Source organism: Anthonomus grandis, chromosome 5, assembly GCF_022605725.1.
Source record: "Anthonomus grandis grandis chromosome 5, icAntGran1.3, whole genome shotgun sequence".
Classification (NCBI taxonomy): Eukaryota; Metazoa; Arthropoda; class Insecta; order Coleoptera; family Curculionidae; genus Anthonomus; species Anthonomus grandis.
The window spans coordinates 32028141-32045540 of NC_065550.1; the positions used below are offsets into that span (position 1 = coordinate 32028141).

Sequence of the window (17400 nt, forward strand, 5' to 3'; positions counted from 1 at the left end):
TAGAATTGTTATATTTTATATTGAAGTTGAATATATATTAATACCAAAAATTCGACCATATCGATTCGACCTTTTGTATATTTGCTATTTTACATAGTATAAACTCATGGTCTGATAAAGCAGAATTTGCGACTCCACGGAGTCATATGGAAAATTAGAACAAATATAGTCAATAGTGGAGCTTGTTGACTGTGTTATACAAGTAGTAAACACAGTCAACAAGCACTTTTGGGCAATGAAATAAAATCTAAATAACTTATCTGACAAAACTATAAATATTTTATTTATCACAACAACAAAAAACATTATTACCTACCGTTTAAATCGCCACAATATTACACCCCAACAAACCCCTTCCGACCCACTTTTTAGGTACTAAACCGACTGTAAGATACCTCTCGCCCCTCCTTAATTTCAGATTGACTTGTGCCCCTTCAGAATGCTGCACCACAGTCGCTATATCGGTCACCGACTTAAAATTAGTCGAATTAACAGAACCGAATTCCACGATTTCATCCCCTACATGAATTCCCGCATAATCAGCGGGTGAACCTGGGCTGACCAATGTAACTTTGGCAAAAGGGATTTTGTGGATGACCGCCTCTTTCGGGGGTTCTGTACTGATTGGGGTTGTATCCATGTTGTCCGAGGAGGAGGAGGTCGAGTAGTAACCTTGCAATCCATTTTCAATTTGTTTCATGATGGCTTTGTGGTCGTTTTGTAGGCAAATTATGCGATGTCTGGCGTGGCGCACTTGGTAGATATCGATAGTGTTTAGAGGGAAGCCTTCGGCGTCCACTAGGGGCTCATTCATTCCTACGCCGTTCTATAATTTCAAGTCAGTAAAGGTTTTGAGTAATACAACTAATTTTTACCTGAGTCAAAATATTGGTTAGTTCTCGAATTTCTTCTTCGATTTTGTCTTTTCTATTCATCAGTTGCAATACGTGGGCTCTGATTGAACCGGGTTGGGCTTGGGACTCCTGAGTCTCCTTCATTTTAGTCTTTTATTTAGGTGAAAATCTCCAAACAATGATTTTCAAGAAATTTGTTGGTAAACATGACATACATAAATGTCACCCAATGACAAACAAAATATGTGGTTAGGTATGTGTGTGTGTGAAGTTAGGGTCCGATCGATATTCAAACGAGAACGCAGCATATTTCGTTCGCTAGCGACCTATTTATAGTCCAAGCTTGCTGTTATTTATTCGATATAATGCCCATATCTCCTGAAATTCCCAAGAGATTTTAATAGTTTTTTGTCCAGATATTAACAATAAATACATAAATCGAGTCATGGTGGTTCCAAACATCTACAAAGCAACAAATTTTTTTGACGCCTAACAATTCAATAATTCTTTATCAAAAAACTTTCGTTTGTAGAGGTTTGGGACCACCATAATTCAATTAACGTATCAATTCTTCAAAAATCAAATTGTAGCAGAGTGTTCCTAAAACATTTACGTTTAAACGTAAATGTTTTAGGAACGTTTACGTTTTGAAGCTTACTACAAGGTCCAGTGTTTCCTGAAGCCGGGCAGTTCAAGTAGTGAGGTGATTAGGACAGCATCAAATTTAGTTAAGGACTTTACGAAAGAAGATTTTTTAATAGTAATGTTAAATGGAATTTGTTCTTCATCTGATGTTTTAAAAAATTTAATTCTAAATCATGTTGATACAAACACTTTAGTGATAATAAGCCCTTATACTTATTTAAACCATAATGTTATTTATAATAGTAATAAGGCCCTTTATCGTACTTTTCATGCTAATATTATTAATCTGTATGGAGTTTTAGAGTCTAATCACGCCAGTAACTTTGGTTCAGACTTGGCATCATTATTACATGAACATATTTTAAAATTAATATTTCATCAAATAAATTGTCTTTGAATCATCAAATTAATGAGTCTGAACTGATTACTGATCGTGAATTGAATTCTTCTTTTTTATAGACATGTCCACGAAGGTTGAATCTCATTCATGTTCATATTCTACTAGTAAGATTGAAATTAGCTCTTCGAAAAGCTTAAGTATCTTTATTCTTAATATACAAACCCTAAGAAACAAGATGGATGAGCTTCATCTTTTGCTGGACACATGTAATTTTCCTGATATTGTACTTCTGACTGAGCACTGGTTGAGGCCAAGTGAATGTTTTTTAATATCTGATTATGTTCCTATATCAAATTTTTGTCGTCAACAATCTATACATGGAGGAACCATGATCTTGGCTAGGCAAACAATCGAAACGATTTTTTGTAATATTGATAAGTATGATAATTTTGTGTTAGAGAATGTTTTTGAAATCTCTCTTTCTTTTTGTAAGCGTTTTAATTTATATATTCTTTGGGTTTATAGGCCACCTACAGGAGATATTGCTATGTTTTTGGACAAACTTGATTCTCTTTTATCCCAGTTGTCCCTACACTCTAAGGTTATATTGGCTGGTGACTTTAATATCAACTACACTGATGAAACCTTGCCACGTACTTCTCTTTTAAGTATTTTAAATTCTTACGACTTGAAAATTCACGTTCTTTCTCCCACACGAATAACTTCTTCATCTGCAACTACAATTGACTATTTCTGTACAAATTTTGATGACGTTTTATGCACAGTACTCCCATCTGGTATTTCCGACCATCAAGCTATTCTTGCTAAAATGCCATATAATACTGTATTATCTTCATCTCATTATATGGAAAGAATTTTCAGCATCAGGAGAAATTTCAATGCTTTTTCTGCTGCTACAGCTTCGGTAAATTGGAATGCACTTGAAACGGCTTCTGACCCACTTACTTTATTTTTTCGAGTTCTGTGTGATAAGATCAATCAGTGCTTTCCTAAAATGAGGCTTAAAACTAAGAAACGAAAACCATGGGTTACAAGAGTTCTTAGAATTTCAGCTAAAAACCTCCGTTTTTTGACTAAATTGGGCAAATATACCACAAATGAAAATATCCTTGTATATCATCAGAAATACCGTAGTTTGTACAGAAAGACAATTAAAGCAGCAAAATCTAATTATTATAGGAATCGCTTAAATATGTCATCAAATAGGCAAAGAGAGTGTTGGTCGATTATTAATGATTTTGCCATAGAAAAGTATCTGATCCGGAGTTAAGACCTGACATTTTAAACGACTATTATTGTGATATACCTAATATCTTGCTCAAGGGCATTCGTAGTAACATTGATCCCTTACACTATCTTCAACAAGTGTCGGTTGAGCATTCATTTTTCTTTCATCCTGTCGATCTTACCGAAGTAAAAAATGAAATCAAACGCCTAAAAAACCATGAATCATCTAGAGCTGATGGGATATCTTCGAGGTTGTTACTCTTTTTGCCTGATTCAGCCTTAAATGCTTTAGTTTCTGCCATAAACAATTCTTTACATATTGGCATTTTTCCTTCATGTATAAAAGAGGTAGTGGTTATCCCTCTTCATAAGGGTGGAGATTTGGATCAGCATTGTAATTTCCGTCCCATTTCTATTTTGTCTACCCTCTCTAAGATAGTTGAAAAACTTGCAAAAAGCAGAATTTTGTCGTTTTTACATCATAATGGCATTTTGTCTGCAAATCAGTTTGGATTTCAAGCCAGTAAAGGGACTCATGAAGCTGTTTTTAACTTTTTGGAGAGCGTCTATGTGTCCTTGAATTCTGGAGAGTCATCGGCGGCAGTGTTTTGTGATCTATCCAAAGTATTTGACTGTGTGGATCATGGAATACTGTTATCTAAGCTCGATAAATATGGTTTTAGGGGCGTAGCGTTGCGATGGCTTGAGTCCTATCTATCAAATCGTACTCAGAAGGTTACAGTGTCTGGGCGTTTGTCTGCTTCTAGATCCCTAAAACGCGGTGTTCCCCAGGGTTCAGTGTTGGGACCACTGTTATTTTTACTGTATGTGGATGACTTGAGTTCATTGAAACTGCAGGGCAAGGTGGTTCAGTTTGCTGATGATACCACCATACTATGGAGCCATAAAAATTCAGATTATATTAAGACTTGTATCCTTGAAGACCTTCAGATTTTATCAGGGTGGTGTGCTTCCAACAGGCTCGCGTTTAATGTAAGAAAGACGTCTATTATGGGGTTTAAGTGCGATGTTCAGGGTTTGATGTTTGACGAAAATTCCCTCTTGCAGAATAAAGAGTGCTGCAAGTTCCTAGGAATTACCATTGATGGTCGCCTTCGGTTTGAAGATCATATTTTACATTTAGCTTGGAAATTATCTTCTGGTTTTGCAGTAAGAATGGCAAAACAAGAGCTGGGAGGGGTGGTTGCACGTTCAGTGTACTTTTCACTTATTGAGTCTCATATTCGGTATGGCTTGCCTTTTTGGGGTTTAACCAATAAGGGGCTACTTAACATTGTCTTTGTTATTCAAAAAAAAGCAGTTAGATACCTGTGTTCTGCTAAGTTAAGAGATTCTTGCAAACCCCTCTTCATTTCTGAAAAAATCCTAACTCTTTTTTCACTCTTTATCTTAGAAACAGCTGCTCTTATTCACAAAATCCAAACTACCCTCTGACACTGGCCATTTGACTCGTCGTGTAAATGATGTTCCCCTACCTATTCCTACGTCTTCCCTTACCAAAAACTCATTAATTTACATAAATTATCGACATATATCGGATGTTAAGAAATTTAAAAGAGAATTAAAGACGCTTTTATTGGCTAAGGCATATTATAACCTGGATGACTTTTTTAATGATAGGTTTTAACCTTGGACATGTTGGAAAGTTTTTTATTTCCTTTTTTCTTCTCTAGTTTTGTTAACAAGTTTACCTTTATTTAGTAATTGATTGTTTTATTTAGTTATCTTTAATTCAAGTATGTTCAAAAAGTTTTGTCTTCTTGTGTTTAATTTTGTTCATTGTTTTGTCAATTTTTAAAATTGTATTTTTGTTTTGTTTTTTTAGCTTGTACACAAGATTATTCTTACGTAATATAGCACATTTTCTTTCAATTGTTAATATATGGAAAAAAAAATTATTAAGTTTTCTTGCGAATTTCAGGAGATATGGGCATTATATTGATTAAATAACAGCGAGCGCGGACTATACATAGGTCGCTGGCAGCCGACATATGTTGCGTTCTCGATTTTAATTATTGGATATCGATCGGACGCTTTTTTACACACGTTAGATTAGGAAACAATGCAGGATTGCTGCTGTAAAATACTCGGTTAGAGCTTAAACCAAGAAGACTATAGTAAGTAGTTATAGTCTCTTTAAAAAAAAATTGGTTTATTATTAAATCACAAAAAATTAAATAAATAAAAATAACATTTCTATCTAGTTCTCTGCACTTTGAAGCTCATTATGCAGCTCCGACAGAGCTTTATACTCATCTTGTTTCCTCTCCAGTGATTTCTTGGTAAAACCCAATTTTAAATGAATTCTTTTTATGGCACCTTCGAGTTTGGCTATTTCCCTTTTGTCCTGGGCATTTTCGGATACTAAATCACTAAAAAATCAAACGCTGACTAAATCTGACTAATAAATTAAATCAGTAAAACATACACATTCATAGCAGCATTCTTCTGCTTTATTAAATCTTCAACGGTATGATTAAGCCTGCAACACTCGTTTAAAGTTTCATCTAATTGCTTGTGAATCCTTTGCTGATTTGATTGATATTGTTTAAAAATCTCTGGTATATTGACCAGTTTATTTCCTAGCTCGTTAGTGGTTGTTTTAAAGTTTTGGTGCTCAACTAGCATTTTTATGAATGCCGAACGGGAGCCTTCTAAAGTTAACGTATTATTAATGATGAGATGCTGCTTTTGTAACATATCTTTGCTAAAATTCTGACATTATATGGGGTGACTCTTCGGGTTATAAATACTTACACAATTTGCTTGCTTTTCTCTTTTTCTTTTTGAATTTTTTCGTAAATTAAAGACTTTCGTGAAGTTTCAGATTTAACTATGTTGATTCTCGACTGTAGAAGCTCAATATCTTGCTTAAAATCCGATATTTCTCTCTTGTATTGAGTTATTAGATCCAGTTCCGTATTTACACACTGTTCGTTTTGTGAACAGTTCTGAAATAAATTAAGGTTTTTTTTTTGTAATAAATAATATTACAGGAACTTACTTCTTTATTTTCTGTGTTCATCATTTTAAATAATTAATTAATTATTCTCCTTATAGCAAGATAAAAACGGTTTGTTTTAAATTGGCTGTCACTCTCAATGTCAATGTGACAACACATTGACATTGACAACGTCAAGATGTAACAAATCTGTCACGCACCTCGCTGCAGGGTAGGCAACCAGCATCACATTTATGAGAGCTATGAATACAATATGTGACTAGTGTTTTATTATATTTAAATTAATGTATGGAAAATTATTTTCTGAATATTATAGGAATGTTATGTTAGCCCTTAATTACGCTTTAGAAAATAAAATAATTCAAATTTACTGGAGTTTTTTTACTGACAAGACCCTCGAATTTAATAGCGTTTTCGACTTGTTATACCAGTGTAAAGTTAAGGGTTTGTTCACACTAAAAAAGACACATCCCAAAAACATGACATCTTATATTTCCAAATTAGAATACCACAAACAACTGATAAAGAATTTAACGCGTGTACTTTTTATTTAAATTACGTATTATAGATAAATGTTAATTATAGTATGAACTGATCTTTTATTTTACATAATAATTATTATTACCCTATTACGTCGATGAGAGAGTGTTGTTATTAATGATAAAACGGTTAAATGACATTTATTTACCTTAATCTAAAATTTTATTACCCTTATTACGATTAATATACACATTTACCTTTAGTTAATAATATATGAAATTATTTTTATTAAAACTAATTTTACTGCCTTTTGCATCGCTGACAAGGGGATGCATAAAGAAAGTTTACAGAATGGTGGATCTTCTTCAATATTAAGAAATCCCGTACTTGAGTCCCTGTACTCGTTATTTTGAAATAGATTCATCACTCTACCTGCTGCTACTTAATTTCCACACAAGAAATACTTAAAAACTAATTTGCCTAATTATAATTGCATAGAAATCAAGTAGCATTTTTATTATATACCTCTACAACTATTTTTAATTAAGTAAGTTAATTGTACAGATTTATACAAGAAAATATTCTTTAATTCCTCTCACTGAATTGTCACACTTTAAGTTCCACCTGAATAGTCCATACTATACACAATAATGCTTTGAACCTATCACTCCAATAGAATACTTTAATTTAATTATTAGATTTTTTTTAGGAGGACCATACAGCAAAGATATTACGCAACAGTGTGGAAATGCTTAAGCCCTGTCAACAATTTCAAAATATAATATTTTGATTATCTGTCTAGGCAACCCACAAAACACAGCCATAAGGTATTGCATGTGTCAATTATTTAAATGTTTGAGTGATATGATTGTTAAGTGGGCTGTCTAAAAATCCATTTTACTATAGATATATTTTTTGCGCCTGTCTAGATTTGCCAACTGTCAACAATGTCAAAAAATGATATGTCATGTCCGAAATGTCTAAATCTAGTTCAACAGTGTTGCCAAGACACAGCTTCAGGTAATTGCACATGAACAAATTTTTTTTTTAAAGATATTTGAGAAACTTCATATAGAATTGCTTACGTCGACCCTGTTACCCATCTGTGTCAGTAGAATGGTGTCAAACAATTTTTTTAGCTAGGTCTAGACAACCCACACCACACTATATGCGAAAATTCCCTCACGATGTTCGAGAAATTATGAAAATAAACCCATGGATGCTTAAGGGCATCTTACACTTACAGAGCACTTATGATAGTTTGTCCAGTAGGTGACCTATAAAAACTATATATTCCTGACCTGTTATTCGACCATAATGACAGCTGACATATAACACATATCTTTTATTGGCGCGTAATTTAAATTTTATAACAGGGCCGTACTATACTTAGTACTAAATTATTCAATTATGCAAAAGTCATGCCTGAAATATCCCTTGTCAGATTAAATTTAACATTAAAAAACGTATGAAACATTTTTATCGACACGGGAAACGTGCGAGCCGAGAGTGAGCACAACACAGATTCGCTTTTAAGGTGGCCCATATAAATTTTAATATATAATGTCACTAAAATAATTGTAATTTAATTCTCTGCTTTATGGTCCTCTTTTTACAGTTTTCAGGCAACATTATTACGTTTGTCTCGCAAAAATATTAAGAGGAAACTCTTTTATGGAAAAGTGCTCTCCCTCGGGTCATGCCGGTTTTTAAAAAGACTTTTATAACGGAATTTATGGAGAGAGTTTCCAGAGAACTGAACAGCTGTTTGTTCAAGTTGAGACAAAGGTATATTATATTGCTTTGTTTAAATAATAATGATAAAAAACGGTTTATTTACATTGCTTAAATACTTAGAAAGTCGAGTCTTTTATCGTAGCGTTGTCAGACATAATGGAAAAAGCAGCACGAAGAACTGGCTCGCTACGCAGATGGCACAGGATTTTCTTGATAGGATTGCGTCCACGTTGTCCCCTGGAAATTTAAGTAAAATTAAAAATAAAGGAAAAAAAATTAAATTGGCAACATTGTGTGATTTGAATTGTGGAAACTCCAATAGATGGCGCTGAACTATGTTTGTTTTTATTACATAGCAACTGTCAATGTCACTGTCATTATATACAGGGTGTACCAATATTCATTTACGTTATGCATCTGAAACGTACATGAAATGACTAAATTTCAAAGGAAAACACTGCAAAAAAGCAATTATGCAGTACAACTATTAGTTTTCTCTTTCTAAATATAAAGAAAAACAAAGTTCGTTGCTCGTCACGTCCAAACCATCTCCGACGTCGCGTCGGGGCCTTGTAATTAGCGGAATGTTAATAAAAGACAAAGTTTTCGCCGCCGAGCACGAAGCAATTTCGAAACATTATCTGTCCCTCGTATAGTTCATCCTTTATTTATTAGCTTTTTTATTCTTTATCTTTGTCGTACTTATAAATAATTAATTTGTTTTTGCGCTCGCGATGCGGGCGTCACAAAAACTCAATTAGTTTCTCGCGATAAGTCGCGTCGTCTTAATGTTAATTAAGTTTGTTTGCATATTTTGACATTTGGTTGACATTAATGTCGCGAAAATAGACCCCATCTGTAGAAAAATGAAGAGAAATTAGTTCCAAAGTTTAGGTCAAGATTAAGCGGTCAGCGCCATCTATTGGAACTCCTCTTACTATAATGTACTCTTTTTGTTATATATTTTATGAAGGAAATACGAGTCGAACCCATAAACTCGCACTTAATTTCCTAAAATAGGTAAAGTTAATATATTCATAAAGTCTGTTTCTCCTCGTAAATCTCTTCGGTTACAATCAAGATTTACAGGTTAATAACAGTGGGTCGCGGAATCAGCCATTATGAGCCAACGGCATTTTAATCGCATATTCTCCGCTATAAAACTGCACTTGCTCTTAATATATGATCGCATAAAAACGGATTTACAACTGGTTGTATAACCCGCGCATCGCGTAATATTTTACTTGTTTATGTGACTTTTTTGTGTCGCACCCCCACATATGACATCACATAAAACGTGTTCAATCTAAACCGAAATCTACCAGTACAATAAATGATGTGCGGGTTTGTAACACTTTATGGCAGTAATGCCATCTATCGAAAGTGAAGGAACCGTTATGTCGTAACTGTCAAATTTCACAGTGACCATTATTATGTCCATAAGAATTAACAGAATGTTTTTTTTTTTTTTTAAATAGAAATGATGTTAAATTTAAAAATGTGTACATCGCGTCCATTTAAATTATGCATTATAATGTCATTTAGTGGCAAAGCTAAAAAGCGGAAAGACAATTGATTCTAAGATTTGATGAGTTTCTAAAGATAAACCAGCTAAGTTTTACTGTAGAAAAAACTTTGGCAATAAATATATTAATTCTTTACAACAATTAATTACAGTAAAACAACGTTTATACTTTTTATTTATAAACTAAAAAAATGTTTGAGGGCTTTATTAAAAAAATTTGAAATAAGGTACTTGAGGTGAATAAGGCCTAGCTAAGAAAAAAATTGAATAAAGTGAAAGATTGTAATGTTAATTATATTAATTTTAATAAACTTAAAAAAATAATCTCTAAAAAAACTAGAAAACAAAAAATAAATATTAAGAAAAATAACGCAAATCGGCCTTATTATCCGATGGAGGTTTAATAAAGCCTGATGTGATGATGTCTTGCACTGATTGTTTCCGGTCTAGCTGTAATAAAGCCTATACATAAAAATGGCACAACTCGTTAATTGGGCGAAGTTTAGCAGCCATCGGGACGCGTATTTACCAACCCTAACCCGCTACGGTGCTAACCGATTCCGATTATGGCCGAACGAAAAATTTACAAACCATATCCCGAAACAGTTCACTCGTACTGCAGGGAGTTAGGATCAGGAGATTAGTCAACTGCGTTAAATTTCCAATCTAATATTATAATGAACGCTTTCGCAGCACTAATTTAAGAACGTTTAGGAACAAAACAAATTTAAGGCAAAATCACACTCAAAAATATGCCTTTGAAAAAATTAAAAACTCCCGATTGGTTCCGAAAATAATCGTGAAAAATCGAAATTTTAAAAATGTATTTTACTTTTTTCTGAGCTTATTATCTATCGGATTTTAAAATAATTTACGCATTTTCACTTTTTTCTTGCTTCATGGTGGCCGAATCTGTTTGAAGTATGGTAAAGTGTAAAAATGTTTGTAAGGCTAAAAAACCAGGTCGGTGGTCTACGAGCTCTATCTAGTAATAAAAATAAATGTGAAACAAATTATTTTATATTTTAATTACACACTTGTATTGTGCGTAAACTTTTAAACAGTCGAAATACAAAATACTTGGGTTTTTAACATAATCAACAAAATTACATGTAATGTACAGGGTGGCCCAAATTCGACCCTCATCATTGGGATCTCGGAAACGGTAAGAGATACAGGGTCGATTAAATTATGGCAAAGTTGCATAATTTGATGCTTATTAAAATTCCGTTTAAAAATTTTATAAATTTCTGATACGTTTGCAAATATCGAGAAAAAAAAACGACATTTTAAAAATTCGATTTTATTTTTTTCTAAGCTTATTTTTTATCCGATTTTAAAATAATTTGCACCTTTGCATTGCCACTTTTTCCGTGCTACATGGTGGATTTCAATAAAACGTTTTGTCTTTTGCCGACCATCATTAACTTTGTTTTTTCTTATGGGCGCCATATTGGATTTTTACATTTTTAAAAGGTACTTTTAGAGTAAAAGTAGCTTTTTATTAATGTATTACACTTGCATTTCGGAAAAGCGGTTTGGGTACTTCCCATAAGAACCCCATAAGAGCGAGAGAAAAAAAACTACACATCTGATATGCACGTGCGACACATCGATGAAAAGGTATTAAAAAGGACTTGTGAACCTAAAATGCAAGAATATAATATGGCGTCCATAAGAAAAACCAAAGTTGATGATGGACGGCAAAAGATGAAACGTCTTTTTAAAAAACTAAAAACACCACCATGTAGCATGGAAAAAGTAGCAATGCAAAAGTGCAAATTATTTTAAAATCAGATAAAAAATAAGCTTAGAAAAAAATAAAATATTTTTTTCAAAATTTCGGTTTTTTCCGAATATTTCCGAACGTATCCGGATTTTTTTAAATTTTTAATCGGAATTTTAATAAAGATCAAATTACGCTACTTTTCCATAATTTAACCGAAACCGACCCTGTATCTCTTACGGTTTCCAAGATCCCAATGATGAGGCTCGAATTTGGACCACCCTGTACATACATATACATATACCTAAACTAAATAAAACAAAATCGCCTTAATTGTCTTGAGACAAAATATTAGCACTACAAAATTTTGTAAAAAATAATGAGGTTTGTAATTGGATATATTTAAAGATACACTTAACCCAAGTTTGCGTTTTCGTTTTTTTATTTTGTATATCGACTTTGCTCAAATCGATATCTGATAAGTCGTCAAACGAAAATAGTTGTTTTGTAACTAAAGTACGCCACGAAAAAAAAACAAAAGTTTAAAAATGTTAGGATGAAACTGTAAATTTTATGTCATAATCATCATAAAATACAAAGCACGGTGTTACGAATCCTAACTTTGTACAGGTACCAGAGAACTGCATCGGGATATGGTTTGTAAATGTCGCTGTCGGCCATAGTCGGAATCGGTTAGCACTGTAACGGGTTAGCGTTGGTAAATACGCCATCGGGACACTCAAAATCATCCATGTCATTGACTGTTAAGCCAACACGTTCCTCATGGTACCATTTAAGACATTTGCTGCACTGCCTCATATCGGCCTGCCTGACTTCCTCACATCCATGGCAATACCATTCGGTACTTAACTTTTCCCTGGAGCTTTCAATATCTTTTGCCAGACTTGTTGGATGCCATTCCAGACGGACCAGGTTGAGGAGATTCAGCTGGACGCCTATTTTCTTTGTTGGTATCATCCGGTGCCGGTACGTCTGAGAGAACTGGAGAAGGAGTAAATGCTGTTTCTGGAATTGCCTCGGGATTTAATGGAAACAGACCAGAAGCCTTAAAACCGTTTATAATGTCATGCATTTAGACCGGACATTTGAAAGTATGATGTTAAAACGTGATTTGGTCAGCTTTTTGTTAGGATTCTGATCCAAGAATAATAATAGCTCATTATCCCAATGATGCTCAAATGAACGATATACAGATTTGTCGAGGGGTTGAAGCTCATGTGTTGTATTCGATGGCAAACAGTAGAGATCTATATCAAGTGAGTCTCCAACATCAACAATTGACAAATTAAGGTGACAAGCTGCACCATCAAAAACTTAGAGGCACCTTCCTGGACTTTTGTATCGGGCTAAGTGCTTGAGGAATTCTTTAAAAAGTTCGTTAGTCATTTGTCATTGAAATAGTTCATTAGTCATTGAAAAAAGGTGAGATGGCGCTGATAGAGTAGCGTACCCGCAAAGCACTGGCCGTGAATTTTTTACTAAATTTGTCAGTTTGTAGTAATAAATATAAGTGTTCTACATGTTCTGTGAATGACTAATGTTGAGCAGCAGTGAGTGCTATTACAGTTTGCTCCAATAGTGCCATAATAACATAGAAAAAGCAATTTAAACTAAAAGTAATAAACGTCCTAAACTGACATCTGTCAAGATGGTGTTCAAGAAGGCGGAACTGGATCAACTAAGGTGTTTAATTACAGAAATATTAAACGAGAAGCTTAGCGACGATTTTCGAAAGACTATCTCTCGAACGGTCGTTGAAACTGTTCGAGATATGTTTAATGACAAATTTAAAGAAATTAAGGAAAATATTTCTACCCTTAATGACGAAGTCTCCAAAATAAAAAAAGAAAACAATCGCCTGCGCAAGGCACTCGATGACCAGGAACAGTTTTCTCGAAATAAAAACATCCGAATATTTGGACTTCAGTACACAGAAGGCGAAAATATTAACACGCAAGTTTCTAATTTCTTTACCAAAAAAATGAATATAAACATTGCTCCGTCCGACATAAAAAATTCCTACCGAGTTTTTGCCAAAAATCGATCGCGAGAGGATCAGCCGCCGGCAGTACTAGTCTCATTCCGCGATATTAACAAACGGCTGCAAATCTTAAAACAGCGAAAATGTTTAAAAAACTCGGGAGTTGTAGTGAAAGAAGATTTAACTAAGGCAAGACTGACACTTCTAAGTGCGGCAGTCTCTAAGTTTGGGGACAAAAGTGCATGGTGTCATTTTGGAGTTGTGTATGTGAAGGCTGGTGGTGAAGTACATAGGGCTGATGACGAAGGAGACCTAATAACAATAAGTGAACAATGCAAGTAGGTGACTTTTATGTTTTATTCATATATTATATCTTTTTTTTATTTTTATGTTTTTTTTTCTATTGGGTTCATTCGCAGAAGTAGTTAATACCTGAGTTTTGTAAATTTTTATTGATAATGGTAGCATTGCGTATTATGCTTAGCTGATAGCAGTTTAGTAAGTTGATATAAATTAACCATAAACAGGGTTTTATTAAGTAAATAAGTTTTATTATTCTACCTTCAATTGTTATTTAAAAAAAAAATTCACCTATTGATTTATCTGTCATTTATTGCTCTATTACTAAACCCTTAGGATTTTTTTCTCATTTTGTAATGTTAGCAAATAACAAAATTTTTCTTCTTTTTTTCTGTTACTACAAACTTATTTTTGTATTTAACTAAATAAACATAAATTTAATGTTTTATATAAAAGCCTTAATTAAAATAACTACAATTGTGAAAAATATAAATTTGGCTAGAAATTATTTGGATATTGTTTAGTTTAATGTGATTGGTCAGTGTTTGGTTTTGATGCACTTAAGTAGGATTAACGTTTACTACACTATAGTGGTTTTAGATTATTTTTTTTCTCCTAGGAGGCTTTCCTTTGTTTTAATATTATAGATCCCATCCGATCCTTTTCTTACCACTCCTTTATAACTTATATTATAATTTGTTGAATTTATGTTGTGTGCTCATGTTAATGTCAGATCACTTCTTAATAACTTTGATATTCTTAAGAATCATGTGGCGGGCCAGGACTACGGTGTTATTGGCATAACGGAGAGCTGGTTGTTTCAGGGCATTGACGATCAGGCTACTTTCATTGAAAACTACAACTTTGAAAGGCAAGATCGATACACTAGAGGTGGTGGGGTTGGTTTATATATCCACAACACATTAAATTACTCAATTATATATCGCGAGTGCGCTGATGCAATCGAGCATTTATGGGTTAAAGTAAAGATTGAGAATGAAATAATTATAGTTGGAGTTATTTATAGGCCGCCAAGGGGAAATTATAATGAATTTTTGTCAATGTTTGAGGACACTTTAATAAATCTTAACACATTATGTGATAAAATTTTATGTTTTGGTGACTTTAACGTAGACATGCTTAAGTTGGAGTCGAGTAGGGTTGATGACTTAAATGGGATTCTTGATACTTTTGATTTAAAACAGTATATTTCTGAACCAACGAGAGTCTCTAATGGTTCGTTAACTCTCCTCGATCTAATATGCTATAATTCAGATAATTTAGTTGACTCTGGTATTATAAATATACATATATCGGATCATTTTTTAACATACTGTAATCTACAACTAAATAAATTAAATAAGGAAAACAATATGTTTTCTTACAGACCTTTGACACGAATTAACTTTGATAATTTTCAGATTGATCTAGAAGGTGCACCCTGGCATCAAATTTATGATACTGAAGATATTGATGAAAAGGTGTCTATACTTACTAATCATATGCTTAATATACTAGATATTCACGCACCTCTTACTGTTAAAACTTGTAAAAATAGACCTTACTGTCCATGGATTACTGATAATATAAAAATAATGAAGCAACACAGAAATCGGGCTTTAATGCGCTTTCGAAAAACAAGAAATTTGGAACATTGGAACTATTATAAGCAGATAAGAAATTTTACCACCACCGCCGTACGTAATGAAAAAAAGGCTTATTTAAATAACAAATTTCAAAACTGCACTACTCGAGACAAATGGAAGGAGCTTTATAAACTGAATATAATAAATTACAAATCTAGACAAATTCCCGAACATCTAAAAAAAGTCGATGAACTTAACGACTGGTTCAGTCATTTAACTTCTAATATTACTCCTCCGACAAAAGAAACCTTCAATTTCTATAAATCTAATCAGAAGTTTCCACCATTATTTTCTTTTACACCAGTGGATGAAAATTTAGTATCAAATTTAATTATTAAACTTAAATCTAAGGCGTTTGGGCCTGATAATTTAAACACAACATTAATAATTCTTTTTTGTCCATTTATAATACCATTTATTACCCATATTATAAATAGTTGTTTGTTAAACTCGTACTTTCCAAAATCTTGGAAATCTGCTTTTATTTTGCCACTTCCTAAAAAAAATAATCCCTTAAATTATGGCGAACTTAGATCAATTTCAATTTTACCAGCCCTTTCAAAAATCTTGGAAAAAGTGATGGAAAAACAAATTACCGCCTATGTTACTGATAAGAATATTATATTACAAAAACAGTCGGGATTTCGAAAGGGATTTAGCTGTGTTACCGCTCTTACTGACGTCACTGATGAGGTTGTCGCCAGTTTGGACAGGGGTGATGCAATGATTTTAATACAGCTTGATTACTCTAAAGCATTTGATATGCTAAATCACGAACTTTTGATTAATATTTTACATTATTTCGGTTTTAATACTACAGCTACTAAATTAATTTTATCTTTTTTAAGTGATAGGATACAACGAGTTTTAATTGGAGAAGATAAGTCTAGGGTGGCTAGAGTAAGGTCTGGCGTCCCACAGGGTAGCATTCTGGGTCCTTTGTTGTATAGCATTTTTACGTCGGCTTTTATGGATAAATTGCAATTCTGTAAATACCATCTCTACGCCGACGACACACAATTATATTTGTCATTTAATGCTAGTAATATTGAAAGAGCTAATTTATGTTTGAATGCTGACCTTGCTCTAGTAAATAGAGTCTCGACAGATCATTCTCTTAAATTGAATCCAACCAAGAGCGTGGCAATGTTATTTTGTGGTGATAATAGCAGAAGGGCGGTTTTGGATCATGTCCAGCTAATTCTTAATGGAGAACTTATCCCTTTTCATGTCTCAACTAAAGCTCTAGGCCTAATCATAGACGTCAAGCTAAAGTTCACAGATCACATTACAAGTTGTCTTAAGAAAGGATTTTCAATGCTAAAAAAACTTTACAAGCATAGATCTTATTTGTCAAAAGAAACAAAAAAAATTTTATGCGACTCATTAATTCTATCCCATTTTAATTATGCAGATACAGTATATGGACCATTTTTAGACTGCGCTAACTCTGCAAGAATTCAAAAATTACAGAACTCGTGCATAAGGTTTATTTGTGGAATTAGACGTAGGGAAAGGGTATCACATAAATTAGTCGATCTTAAATGGCTTAATATGTTAAATCGCCGAGAGTTGCACTCCATATGTTTTTTTCATAAAATAATAAAATTTAAAGCACCACCATATCTCTATAATAAGCTCAGATACCGTACTGACGTTCACAATATAAATATTCGCAGACATGACCTTTTGTCTATACCTTTACATAAGAAAGAAATCTTTAAAAAGTCATTTTCTTACAATATTGTGTCCAAAATTAATAAATACAAAATTTGGGATTTTTCTAAATCTACATCGGCTTTTAAAAAATCAATAAAAATGGTTCTTTCATCTAAACAAAATAATATTTAATGCATTGAAATAATTTATGTTATTTCTTTTTAATACTGACATCAGTATATCAGTCAGTAAATC

The 17400-nt window shown here is 33.2% G+C and overlaps 3 protein-coding genes across 3 annotated transcripts in view; all 3 read right to left on the minus strand.

The window, feature by feature from the left end:
* Positions 1-256: 256 nt before the first annotated feature.
* LOC126736777 (26S proteasome non-ATPase regulatory subunit 9) lies at positions 257-1090 on the minus strand. Its single transcript, XM_050441308.1, has 2 exons — positions 876-1090; positions 257-826 (listed from the first exon to the last, which is right to left on the minus strand). Exons 1-2 carry the CDS (start codon positions 996-998, stop codon positions 320-322), a joined length of 630 nt encoding a protein of 209 aa, XP_050297265.1. The 5' UTR covers positions 999-1090; the 3' UTR covers positions 257-319.
* Positions 1091-5243: 4153 nt separating this feature from the next.
* LOC126736301 (uncharacterized) lies at positions 5244-6246 on the minus strand. Its single transcript, XM_050440591.1, has 4 exons — positions 6113-6246; positions 5866-6059; positions 5537-5815; positions 5244-5480 (listed from the first exon to the last, which is right to left on the minus strand). The coding sequence occupies exons 1-4, from the start codon at positions 6134-6136 to the stop codon at positions 5309-5311; spliced, it is 669 nt and encodes a 222-aa protein (XP_050296548.1). The 5' UTR covers positions 6137-6246; the 3' UTR covers positions 5244-5308.
* Positions 6247-6544: 298 nt separating this feature from the next.
* LOC126736299 (hemicentin-2-like) overlaps positions 6545-17400 on the minus strand; it is a 224876-nt gene continuing 214020 nt past the window's right edge. The window contains exon 7 of the mRNA XM_050440589.1: positions 6545-8524. Coding sequence (XP_050296546.1) covers positions 8421-8524 — 104 coding nt within the window. The 3' untranslated portion in view covers positions 6545-8420. The remainder of the gene's footprint in view (positions 8525-17400) is intronic.

Excerpts from the sequence above, each read along its gene's own strand:
- LOC126736301 (XM_050440591.1), bottom strand. The coding sequence starts at position 6,136 with ATGATGAACACAGAAAATAAAGAA. Across the intron at positions 6,060-6,112 it reads TGAACACAGAAAATAAAGAA|AACTGTTCACAAAACGAACA; the intron begins GTAAGTTCCTGT and ends AATTTATTTCAG. Across the intron at positions 5,481-5,536 it reads AAGAATGCTGCTATGAATGT|TGATTTAGTATCCGAAAATG; the intron begins GTATGTTTTACT and ends TTGATTTTTTAG.
- LOC126736777 (XM_050441308.1), bottom strand. The coding sequence starts at position 998 with ATGAAGGAGACTCAGGAGTCCCAAGCCCAACCCGGTTCAATCAGAGCC. Across the intron at positions 827-875 it reads TAACCAATATTTTGACTCAG|AACGGCGTAGGAATGAATGA; the intron begins GTAAAAATTAGT and ends TTGAAATTATAG.